Source organism: Sorex fumeus, unplaced genomic scaffold, assembly GCF_029834395.1.
Source record: "Sorex fumeus unplaced genomic scaffold, SorFum_2.1 ptg000034l, whole genome shotgun sequence".
NCBI lineage: Eukaryota > Metazoa > Chordata > Mammalia > Eulipotyphla > Soricidae > Sorex > Sorex fumeus.
The window spans coordinates 45,673,475-45,686,907 of NW_026606091.1; the positions used below are offsets into that span (position 1 = coordinate 45,673,475).

At 37.3% G+C, this 13,433-nt stretch overlaps 1 protein-coding gene across 5 annotated transcripts in view; it reads left to right on the plus strand.

Moving 5' to 3' along the window:
• Window positions 1-13,433, plus strand: part of MUSK (muscle associated receptor tyrosine kinase) — an 81,393-nt gene that overhangs the window by 51,813 nt on the left and 16,147 nt on the right. For all 5 annotated transcript variants that reach the window (XM_056117300.1, XM_056117303.1, XM_056117301.1 and 2 more), the window contains 2 exons: window positions 2,584-2,743; window positions 13,210-13,216. In XM_056117300.1, the coding sequence (XP_055973275.1) occupies window positions 2,584-2,743; window positions 13,210-13,216 (167 nt within the window). The remainder of the gene's footprint in view (window positions 1-2,583; window positions 2,744-13,209; window positions 13,217-13,433) is intronic.

The window sequence follows — 13,433 nt, forward strand, 5'->3', positions numbered from 1 at the left end:
TATCCACAATTGGGACTAAGTCTCTCAAGATTACAGTCTTGATGTATTAGTAACATGTTTCATAGGTCTATTCTATTTTGCCATTTTCAAAAGTTTTGATATACACTGTATCTTAGATAATAATTATGATGCCCATTTGAAGAACTGCGAGTCTATTCCTTTCTTTTTTTGAGGCCATTATCTCCAAAATAATATAACCCACAGAGTAGAGAGTAGCTTGTCCTTAGTTTAGTATGCCTGTGTTACTTGGGCATAATAACATTTTGTTGTGGTGAGGGCTACTAGCAGTGCTTAAGAGCAAGTTTCCATCTTATGGATGGAAACTAGTAGGACATGTACCCAAAAAAAAAGACATAGAGTGCTAGGGATTGAACTCTGGACCTTGCACATGCAAGGCCTGTGCTTTGCCATATGAGTCATATCCCCAGTCCAAGAAAATATGGTATAGTACCAGGTATAATCAACTCAAGTAATTATTCAATTTTGCCTATAAAAACCGTGGTTAAAGGTCACAGTAATAATCTGAAATATCCTGAAATCCTTTAATATTTTAAATCTGAGAAGCAAAAAGATCACAGTGAAGGGCAAAGAGTTGTTTTATTTTAGATCATCCAAAATACTAAACTGTTGGTTGAGGATGATCCATGAAGAAAGAAAAACAAATTCAAGCTATGACTAACAAGACCTGCTGTGCATGAGTCACAAGTTGAATCAAGCAAAGCCTTCAGAAGCAAAAAAGAAAAGCATCAAGGAACCACACTGGAACCAGGCAATGCGCCTCCTCACTTCTTGGATTTTTGGATAAACTATTTCAACACCTGGATGAAGTCCGAGAAAAGAATGATCGTACAGTTTAAAGTTTGCTTCTCTTCTTACCAAGAATGTTTTCAGTGACCTTGAGGAGGTGTTTAGAAGTAACTTAGGTGTGAACATGAAACTGGTGTGAGTCCAATTAGCATTTGTGGGATTACTCATTTCTAAGTTGTCTCCAAGGATTGTAGGAATCTGTTTCTTCAAGGAGGGAACTACTTTGGAATGGAGGACAACTGGTCTACCGATACTTTTAAGCAAACTGGAAAGGGATTATACTTATAAGCAAAGTATCCATGCAGTATAAAGTATGTTGACGAAGCATGGAGACTGAAGATCTATAGCCTTTTTCTTTTCTCACTCTTACTTGCTATTAAAAGTCAGTGAGAGCCGAAAATGTGTTTCAAATTATGCAGTCCTTCTGATCTAACTTGAACACATAAATTCATAACAACTTGCACTTCTGGGCAAATATGATATAATCAATTTAAATCCCCAATGGAGCACATGCCTTTTCAAGATATTTTTCTCTTGACCTTGTCAATTTCTCCTAGGCTGTTTATCAGGGGGAAATACCACAATATTTAATCTGATCTGGGAATTTTTTCCAGTTAAAGTAGATGCTCACAAAAGTCAGTTTTTATCTTATGAATGGAAAGTAGTAGGATATGTACAAAATAAAAAGACTAATAAGCTAACTGGACAAAATATTAAAATGTCTCATTTCAACAGAGTACAGTTGAAAAACTGAACTATGGTGTATCAGCCTCTAGTATGATAGTTCTGGCTTAGCCAAGGTCATGTTTTTAAGAATCTTCCATGTCTCTGCTTTTCTAAAACATTATAAATTCTATCTAAATTCTTGAAGGAAGAGCTACAAAGTCCTAGGCACAATCTTACACATAGAGCAGGAAACATTTGGGCCATTTTTTGAAGGTGGGGGTGTTTTTTATTTATTTTATACCCCCACGCCCAGCTGTGTTCAGGGCTTCATTCTGTCTCTGGCTCAGGAATCACAATTGGTGGTTCTAAGGCGACCGTATGCAATAATGGGGATCAAACTTAGATTAGGCACATTCAAGGTAAGCACCCTACCCACTGTACTATCTCTCCAGCCCCATGATTAGGGCTATTTTTTGTGATATCACTTGCATCACTTGTCATCCCGCTGGTCTTCGATTTGCTCGAGTGAGCACCAATAATGTCTTCATTTGTTCCTGTCAAGTGCTAGTGTAGCCCAATGACATCTGCTCACTCCAGGAACACGACGAGCCTCAAACCATTTGTTCAGGGTTTTGACGAAGAAGTCTGACCATCTCGGAGGGAGTGGCCACATGTCCTTTTGATGTCCCATGGAATCCAGTCAGTAACAGCTCTAGTCCAGTGGTCGTCTCTAAATCACATTACGTGTCCAGCCCATCTGATTTTCACTGCTTTGGCAAACAAGACAGTGTCCCTGATTCTTGATGGTACGGAGGGGTTGAAACTCTGGATTCCTTCTCTCACTTGAGTGAAATGTGATATTCTAAGCATAGCTCTTTCGATTCCTTTTAGGGAGACCCAAATAGCGTTCTTGTCCTGTTTTTATAGGGCCTAGGTCTCTGAGGCATATGTTAGTCTGTATTTTTTGTGATATACTAACTATAATAGAAAATATATACATATATATAATCTTAATTCTTTTTTCTTTCAGGTCTACTGATACAGCATATTAGGAAATACTTGACCTAATCCTATATTGTTGTCCTATATTGTTCTCCTTTCTTCCACTAGGTTTCTTCTGGGTCCATTCAAGAAAGCGTAAAAGACCGAGTGATTGACTCAAGGCTACAGCTCTTTATCACCAAGCCAGGACTATACACATGTATAGCTACTAATAAGCATGGAGAAAAATTCACTACTGCAAAGGCAGCAGCCACCATAAGTATAGCAGGTAAGATGGATTTTGATGTTTATGTTGTTCTAGTAAAGAGTTGCATTGATTGTTATAATGTTTTGCGCTGGGAATGGTGATGATATCTTATTTCAGGTCCCTTAGTCTAATTCCTTCTCCATGGGCATAATCCAGAGGTTGACCTAGGTATTGATTTTGCTTAACTTGTTGTCTAAAAATGAATCAATCCTCAAGGCTCTGCCCAAATGTTCAAGGAGGCCATTTTATCTCTTTTTCTTCTTTTCTTCTCCCTTTCCTCCTTTCTTTCCTCCTTCGTTGTTTTCTCTTTTCCATTCCTTCTTTTTCTTTCAATTTTCTCTTCATCCACCTCCCTCTCATTCTTCTACTCACTTTCCTTTTTTGAGTTAAAACTTTACAAAACTCTTTAAGGAAACAAGGCAGATGTTTAAAACATGTTTGTGCCAATCTCTATCTGGCTGTTTCTTATTCTTAAGTGCATTTTAATATATATACCCCCCTTGTGGTCCTTTTTCTCTGTTTCATATAAGTGACTGCAGCATGTAAGGTGTTCTCAAGGAAAAGAGCTGACACATGGATTTCTAGGATATCTGTGTTGATTTATAAAGGTTAAGGGTTTATTTTTAAGATGTGAATGTTCCAGTAGCTTCTGAGAACATTTATGGAATTCCTAGAGATGGAAATCAACCCTGTATCAGGAAATGCCAAGCATGTTATATTCATGGTGTGCCTATCACTGAACAGTCAGCAGAGACATGCTTGGCCTCACTTTTAAGGACACGCACTGGGAGAACCTATGCCGATGGCTAGTTCCCCAGAACCTGTTGTTTTGCGGAAACTTCTTTGATATATCCCAACAGGAAATTTTCTAGGAGAGGTTGTTATTTTTAATAGGAGATTAATGAAACCACAGAGAAATATAGAGGAAGGCCTGAGCAATGAATGAAAGGCACAGCGATGAATTAAAATAAAATAGATTCCAAAATTAAGGATCTCTTCTTGGCATTTTCTCCATAAATATTTCTTTACAGTATCTTGAAACACAAGTTATTCTAGAATTTCCACTGATGGAAAATAATTTCTTCCAGAGAATGGCAAGAATTCCAAAAATAAATACAAACTGATTTAAAAAGCAATAATGAAATTATTACCATTTATATAGCCTCTGTTATTTATAAAGTACTCTGACATGATTTATTAAATACACTGTATATAAGGCCTGGTATTAGGTAAAGGATAGAAATTAATTAATAAATGATATAATAAGCAATGAATTGTCTGCCTTATTTCATGGCGTATGGGGTGTTTTTGTGCAAAAGCATTGATATAGCACAATAGGAGAAACAAAGAGGAAGAGTTTAAGGGAAACCTTGGAAAAGAGGCACATTTTGAACAGGAGACATAAATATGAGATTAAAATTTTGAAGTGTATTCGGAAAACAGAAGGCTAAAAGTAAGGCTAGAACATGGTGGTACTGGAAAAGGAAAGCAGAAAGAAAGATCAGAAATGTGATCTGGTTATGGAGAACCCCAGAATAGGTTGTAGTTTTCAATAAAAAGGAAATCATTTAACTCCTTTAGAGGATTCATATATCCGCTAAAAGATATATAGAGGTCAGATATATCAATTATCAAATGAATAGAAGTTTGGTGTCAAAAGGTGAGGAGCCATGGAAAACAGTTGGGAGGTTATTTCAAAAGTCTATAAAGCAATGAAGGTCTGAACAACAATTCCAGCAATTCATATAATGGGAAAACAAATGATTCATGGGATATAACAGGATAGAAATGATAAGATTTTAAATTGCTTGAATGTAACAGTGTGGTAGAAGAATTGAGTTCTGAGAAGGGATTGTAGGATGGGGGGAGAGGTGCAAAATTATAAGATGAGAACTTTCAGGATATAATTACATGCAGTATTATTCCTGACACCATCTGGTCTGTCTCTGGTGAAGCTGAAATTGTAATCTCATCTCCTGTCCTGTTAAGACACAATAAATGTCTCTGACTGCAACCACCCCCACCCCCCACCATCCAACCACCACCACCACCAGCAATAATTCTATAACAGTGCAGACTTCTTTATCTTAGCCAATTTCTTTTACAAACCCCTCTGGAGTCACCTCCAGTCGCATAGAGTTAAGTCACTATTTCTGTCTACCAAGAAGCGTTTATCGATTTCCAACAGCCTCTTTCTTATCTCCTGAGGCTTAAAGCAATTTGTGAATCATTTTAAAATTATACAAAATTCAAGAACCATTCACATCTCTACGTCAGTTCAGATGTCTATTCATCATGTCATGGTACCATTTTATTCTAATGTGGCCATCCATGTCAGAGAAAGCCTGCTCTACGATTTTCTATTTCAAGGCTACCAGAAAAGAAGAAAAACTCCCTTTTCTTTTGACTTCTTCCTGAATTTCTCAAGAGTTTTTTCGTCTAGAGTTTTGGTACATAGAAAGGAATCTATCTGATTTTTTAAATTCTTATGCTTTCCGGCTATCCACATTTTAAGTACAGGGATGAATGGAAGGACAGTAGCACTATGACCAAAGGAAACCCTAATAAAATGTTTATATTTTTCCTCCCACAAAAACATATTTCTCACATGGACGTAATTTTTAAAAAACTGAAGTAACTAACATGTGTGATTACCACCATTCTGTATATAGCAATATCAGTTCTTAATCCCTATTCTAACTTAAATGAGAGTCTATTCCAATTCTATTAACATATGCAACACACCAATGAGGCAACTATAACCATAATATAATAATAGTACCTTTTGATGGCATGAGGAACTTAAAGACATGATAGGTACAAAGAAATGCAATGTCCTAAGATGCATGGAGAAGCAGTCTTAATCAAGACTACCTAATTAATTAGATTAAGACTAATTTAATTCGTTTCCAATCCTAATTTATTCTGTTGAAAACATAGCAGAAGTAGGATAGGATTAGTTAATAGTAGCCCAAAGAAAAAGCATGAAGAACATGGCAACAATACATGAGTCAGCATGTCGCCTCAGAGATGGCTTGAAATCTGTAGCAATTTAGTTAAATGCACCAAAGAAGCAACAATCTTAGAAGGAATAATAATATTATAAGACAAAAACAAACAAAAACCCAAAAGACCATTTTGATCATCTTTTTCTTTCTTTCACAGACTTACTAGAAATCTTGAAGCATTCCTACTTTACCTTAAATGTTTCCCTAGCATATCTAATAAAATTATCTCATGAATACAATGGAATAAGATCTCTGAACTTCATGAGCCATCCATATCCTCTTCTTCATTCTTTCTTGTTTTTCAATTAAACCTGTTAGATTTTATGAAGATTTATTGGCCATAATTAATAGAAATGAACTCCCAATTCACAACTAGAATATCTGAACCAATATTAGAACATCTCTAAAGGGAAGTTAGGACACTCTGGTGAAAAGGGGATTTTTGTAGTCACATTAATTCAGAATCATTTCAAATTCTCATGATCTCTATATAGCTGAGAGTTTGGATATGGTACCTTTATTTCCATTCCTGCTTTTAGCCCTTCTCTGTTTTGGCTTCTGAGGGATTCACCTCATCTGACTCAGACATGATGCCTTCAGTGGTCATTCTGGCAATACTTTCTTATTCAAAATATCGAAAAAAAATATCCCAAAAGCCCCTTTTCCACATTTGAGCAATCACTATTCTCTCTCAGCTCCCTTTGTCACATTCTTCGTGCTTCTCTTTGAAGTCTTTGCTCCATCTGTTTATTTACTCATCCCAGCAGGAAAACTGGAAATGGAAAAATCTGGTCCAGTGTTTAGGATTATATTTAATGATGCATCTAGTGTTTTAAGGGCCACAACAACAAAAAAGTAAAAACATGCCCCATTTTCTCAAAACTCTTCCATGTGTATGTCCATATCTTTATGCATTGTTTGAGAAATGGGATATGACTCTTTCAGACTCATTTGCATTTGCTCTTAGTCATCAAAAGCAATCAGACAAAGTTCTGGAACTCTTCCCTATAAACCGGAAAGTTGTATTTCCCTCCCAGTCACAACCCTATAAGATTCAAGTTGCAATTTAAGCTCACCAGGATGCCAGGTATTTGGCAAAACGCTTTTTCTTTGTCACCAGAATTCTTGGCCCTGTGGCAGAGACCTGCAAGAGAATTCATGATCCCTTAATAACTGGATCCAGAGGCCATCAAAGTAGAACAAGAATTGAATCTATTAAACATTAACAGAATGTATGCCTTACTTGTCAAAGTCTTCTGAAAAACTGAAAGAAGGAAACACTTCAAATCTCATTTTGCAAGGTCAGCATTACCCAAAGCCAAATGAGCACATTCTAAGACTAAAGGTCAATCTCTCTAATAATTGCAAGATGCAATTGAGATGCAGAAATTCTTAGCAAAATATCAGGAAGCTGAATTCGGTAGCTCATTCAGAGAATCATACACTTCAGGAGCTAGAGAGATAGTAGAGTTGGTAGAGTGTTTGCCTTGCATGATGTTGACCCAGAACTGATCCCCAGCATGTGACATCAATCTCTCTGTGCTCCATGTTGCAGCCCTGCTTCTTCTCTCCCCAACTCCACAAATCTGGGGTATCCTCCATACCCTGTCCGTTAGCAAAATCAACATAAGAAAACCCTTCTTTTTAAAAAAAATTTTATTGAATAACCATGAGATAGTTATAAGCTTTAATGTTTGGGTTACAATCACACAATGATCAAACACCCATCCCTCCACCAGTGCACATTCCCTACCACCAGTATCCCCGGTATAACCCCCCTTTCCCATCTTCCCTCTGCCTCCATGTCAGATAGGATTCCCCATAATCTCTTTCTACTTTGGGGCATTATGGTTTGCAATACAGTCTCCCCAAGCACAAAAGTCCTGGCCCCAATGGATTCACTAGGGAATTCTTCTAAATCTTTAAAGAGGACTTACTCCCAATCCTCTTTAAGCTTTTCCACGAAATTGAAATATCAAAAACACTTCCGAGCAGTTTTTATGAAGCAGATATCACCCTGATACCAAAAGCAGACAGAGATACCACAAAGAAAGAGAATTACAGGCCAATATCCCTGATGAACACAGATGCAAAGATCCTCAACAAACTATTAGCAAATAGAATACAACGACTCATCAAAAATATCATACATCATGACCAAGTAGGATTCATCCCAGGGATGCAAGGATGGTTTAACATTCAGAAATCAATCAACATAATCCATCATATCAACAAAAGAAAAGATAAAATCATATGATCATATCAATAGACGCAGAGAAAGCATTTGACAAGATCCAGCACCCACTTATGATGAAAGCTCTCAGCAAAATAGGCATTGAAGGAACTTTACTCAATATAGTCAAAGCCATCTACTACAAACCCATGGCAAGTATCATTCTTAATGGGGAAAAACTAAAAGCCTTCCCTCTAAGATCGGGCACGAGACAAGGTTGCCCACTTTCGCCACTCCTATTCAATATAATACTGGAAGTTCTGGTTATTGCAATTAGGCAAGAGAAAGGTATCAAGGGAATACAGATAAGAAAGGAAGAGGTCAAGCTATCACTATTTGCAGATGATATGATACTATACTTAGAAAACCCTAAAGATTCTATAGAAAAGGTCCTAGAAACAATAGGTCGGTTTAGTAAAGTGGCAGGCTACAAAATCAACACCCAAAAGTTCATGGCTTTCTTATATACAAATAATGAAAGAGAAGAAATAGACATTAAAAAAAACAATCTTGTTCACAATAGTACCTCAGAAAATCAAGTACCTCGGAATCAGCTTAACTAAAGAGGTAAAGGCCCTATACAAGGAAAATTACAAAACACTACTTCAAGAAATAAAAGAGGACACTAGGAAATGGAGACACATCCCCTGCCCATGGATGGGGAGGATTAACATTATCAAAATGGCATTACTGCCCAAAGCACTATACAAATTCAATGCAGTCCCTATCAGGATACCCATGACATTTTTCAAAGAAATAGACAAAATACTCCTGAAATTCATATGGAACAATAAGCCCCCACGGATAGCTAAAACAATTCTTGGGAAAAAGATGGGTGGCATCACCCTCCCCAACTTCAAACTGTACTACAAAGCAGTAGTAATAAAGACAGCATGGTACTGGGCTAGAAACAGACCTACAGACAAATGGAACAGAGTCAAATATTCCGTCACAGACCCCCAAATATTTGACCACTTAATCTTTGACAAAGGAGCAAGAAATGTGAAGTGGAACAAGGAAAGCCTCTTCAACAAGTGGTGCTGGGAAAACTGGATAACTACCTGAAAAAATAATGAACTCTGATCTCTGTCTAATGCCAGGCACAAAAGTCAGATCAAAGTGGATTAAAGAAAACCCTTCTTGATCGCAGATGAGGCTCAAGGGTGGAAATACCTCCTCGAGGTATTTCTCCTCTCCTTAGTCCAGTAACTTAATTAACATCTTAATTAACATCTTAATTCTACTTCTTAACATTTGTAATTTTGTATGGACACAGTAAGAGATACATTGAGCTTGTAGGGTGGTTCTCCTGGGAATGCATTGCCACAGACTCAGATTACAGTGCTCAGGCCAGATTAATCTTTCCTAACGCTAGCAGGGTCTGAAACCAGTTATTACTTTTTGGATCATAACAGAATTTGTCCATGACCATGCTCTTAACTTAATGTTAAGTACTATGGCACTTTGGCCAGCCCCATTTCCATGCCAGGGTAGCTCACTGCTTGCCCTGGGTCCATCCAGTACCTCGTTGGGACCCTGCTTTGGGGGATCTAGGAAGTAAGGGAAACTGAGGCTTAAGTCAAGAGAACAGATGCCCGGAGTGAATATCATTAGGAGTCAATTAACTCCCAAGTTACAAAAGCATAGCATTAACTGTCTTCCTGTGTCCATACAAAAAGGACATTGCTCTGAATTAACTATGCAGAGGACTTAAGGAGAAGAAAAAAAAACAATACTTACAAGTCAACAGAGCACAAAGAAAGAGGTTACAACAAATAAACACAGAGGAATGGGAGCACTGTGATGGCAGTAACCCAATAAACCTAAGCTCCCTGTGGCAAGGTGGAAAGGACAAACCAGTGTTATCCTACAACATAGGATAAATTTGCATCATACCCAGTGGTGAAAGGCTGAGGTTTCCCCAATGATAAGAGAAAGAAGATAGGATGTTTACTAACATCACTTCCTAATATTGAAAGTGAGCAGGTAAGAAAAAAATATTTAGACATAGAAATTAAAAAATAACGTTGTTTATGTCCTTAGATATAATGCTAAAGACTGCACATACAAAATCTGTCCAAGCTAATAACAAATTTTGCATATAAAACCAACAAAAAGAAATCAAATTTTAGTGCTGGAGCAATAGTGCAAGCAATGGTGGTAATCGTTTTGAAAATATAAGTGTAGCAAGGCAACACATTGCACACCCACTTATACAATGTTTTTATATCAATTGTATCTTTAAAAAGCTGATGACAAAATAGATGCAATGATTTAGTCAAGGAAAATACATGTTAATATTTTCTATTCTGAATGCCTTTAATAGGTTCCTCTTAATAGAATAAGATCCAACACTTTGTCTATGCTTATATAATCTCGAGGGACAGGAGTAGCACTGTCCTCCTGCTGTTCATCGATTTGCTCCAGCGGGCACCAGTAACGTCTCCATTGTGAGAGTTGTTGTTAAACTGTGTTTGGCATATCGAATACGTCATGAATAGCTTGCCAGGCTTTGCTCTGTGGGCTGAAAACTCTCAGTAGCTTGCGGGGCTGTCCCAGAGGGGCAGAGTAACGAACCTGTTGCCACGTGCAAGGCAAATGTCCTATCCTCTATGTTATCCCTCCAGCCCCGAGGGACGGAAGTAAGGGACAGAAATAAGTCTGTGACCACATCTATTCTAATCAACGCCACTCCCTATTATAACAAAAGTCCTAACTTTGCAGTACCCCTTTATTGGCCAGATTTCAGGGTAGGAGTTTTAATCACTAAACTTAAAAATCAAACTAGTACATGTAGCATAGACAAAAAATGGGCTGTAGGTGAGAAACCTGATGTACTAGCTAGTATTAGAGTTTTCCCTTCTCCCAGTGAACCACAATTTTATTTTCCATATTTTTTAAGACACTGTTATCTCGGGCTGGAGCAATAGCACAGCAGCTAGGGCGTTTGCCTTGCAGGGAGCCTACCTGGGTTCGATTCCCAGCATCCCATATGGTCCCCTGAGCAACGCCAGGAGTAATTCCTGAGTGCAGAGCCAGAAGTTACCCTGTGCATCGTCGGGTGTGACCCAAAATATTTAAAAAAAAGACATTGTTATCTCACACTATTACTGAAAACAATTAAATTTCAATTATATTTCATAATACAGATGATTGAAGTTACTACCATGTCTCACATGGTCTCCCTCGGATATTATCATCACAGTTAGTCTTCTGTGCCCCTGCCGTTCTCCCCTGTTCTGAGACATGGCCACGTAGCCAGGGCATGGAACTCAGTTAAGCATTCAGTGCTTCAGGCAGGAGAGGTGGAGAGTGTTTGTATCAACAACACTGACACCAGCCCCTGCATTCCAAGGTAGCTTTATCTGGTTTCAAATTGGTTAAAGATGTTTTGTTTTTGTTTCCGATAAAAGGGAAAAAGAATAAATGAGTAACAGCCAGTAGCCACACTAAATTGCTAACATCTGTTCATGGGCAGTTAGGCCCACGAGGCCAGCATTCTCTTCACATCAGGCAGCTTTCTTATATTAGAATAACTGTATGTCTTAGAAGGAAGTCAGAAGTTTACTTATTTTTTTTTTCAGATAATTTTAACAATACCAGAAATACTGATGACTGTAGGAATTTAAGAGAAATCTAGTTTTGAGCTAAATGCATTTATTTATAATTCCAGAGTTTTCAGTTCCCTTCCCTACTTGCCCAACCCCATCTGAGACAAAGTAAAGATGATGGAAGAAATTTCTATTAGAAAACAAAAAGAAGTCCAATGAATGAGGGCATCATCTGATACTGAATACTTTTGAGGTGAACCAGTACCCATAAATTAACTTTTTTTTTTGCTTACTTATATTTGAGATAGAGTTTTACCCAAACTTATTGTCTCCTCTCAAGTATTGTGGTTGGATTCTTTTTGGCATTGATTCATCTTCATGGTATGGAATTGTTCTTCCATATCTTAAAATCAAGACTTATTTTGTGTACATAGCCTTGTCCTTTTTGAGATCCCATAAGTTTCCAATTGCTGTTAGAACCTATCTTTATCCCTCAGAATTATATACCACTTTCTCTATAGAAATTTCTTGTTCTTGTCTCTGTCGGCTCTACCTGCACCATGAAGAATTGCACAGTTCTGAATTAAGTTTAGGTTGATTTTTTTGAATGCCATCTTCAGGTTCACTGAAATAAAAGTCCATGAAGACAAAATAAAAAGTCAGACTCAGGACTCTCAGTCACCAACCCCTGCTACTATAAAAGGGGATAATTAGAAAAATGAACTCTAGGTTTACAATGTTTTCCAAGAAGATTGACCTCTTTGAGAAATTTATTTTAGAATCCTTTAAAATGCCAAAAGAATAGCAAGAACATAAATCCTTTCAAAAGAATTGGACCACAACATTAGGAAAAGTTCCAATAAGGCAAATAGGTTTTAGGTAAAGCAAAATTTTTGCTCTCAGTTTCATAATGGGGTCTAGGAAACAGGAAGAGGTAAACCTCAACTTGCTGGTAAAAAAGTGTGAACCTTTAGATTTCCCTAAAAAAGTGAAGTCATTCAGAAGAGCTCTTATATTACACCTTCTTAGGAATCACACATTTTTGGGGAAAACAGATTACGGACATAAACTAGAAATCCCATGCTCACCTCAGGAGAGCTGTGAAATCCTTCTAAAGCCCTGAGAGATTTTAACAACGTGGGCATAATTTGTGAGTCTTAGTGAAAAATAATATGTACATGGTCTTGTTAAAATTAATGTTAAGAATTTCATGTTGATGACAGATGGTAATCAGAGCATTAAACTAAATCTGGGATCTATCTCAATGAGAATTCTTTGAGACTGCACAAGTCAACCAGCCATGAGACCAGTGTGTAGGAACAACTCTCTGGTCTTTGCCCCCCTTCTAGAATTTTCCTGCTTAATCTCCATATCTTCCTTTCATGATCCAAAATCCTCTGGAGGGTAATGGAGTGAAATTTAGAGCTATGACGCTTTCTCGGTTGATGATGCCTGTGGTAAACTCAGCTTGAAAAGATTTCAGTTCCTGGGGACATTCAATACTTTCTTAGCCTCCAAATGTGCTTGCTAACACTGCACCTTATTTCCTAGGAGAAGCAGATAATTTTTCAGAAATTAATAATTAGAGATTATCAAAATTTTCTCTGACAAATCAGTAGATGAAATTTGCTAACTTTTATTTCTTTTCTCCCTTAATTTGGTTTCCTGTGGAAAATATTCCTTTCCTGCTCATAGAATGGAGGTAAGATATTATTAGTGCCTTGTGTTTGATGTGCCACTTTTGTCTTCTATTTCCTGAGTACTGTCATATTTCATAAACTTTTACAAATTATAATCCTTTAGTACTCTTATAAGATGATTATAAATATGAAACTGTGTAATGCCCACTAATATCTATTAGGCTTCAAACTCTGTACTAAGAGCTTTGAAAGCATTATTTAAATTTATCCTTAGCATAT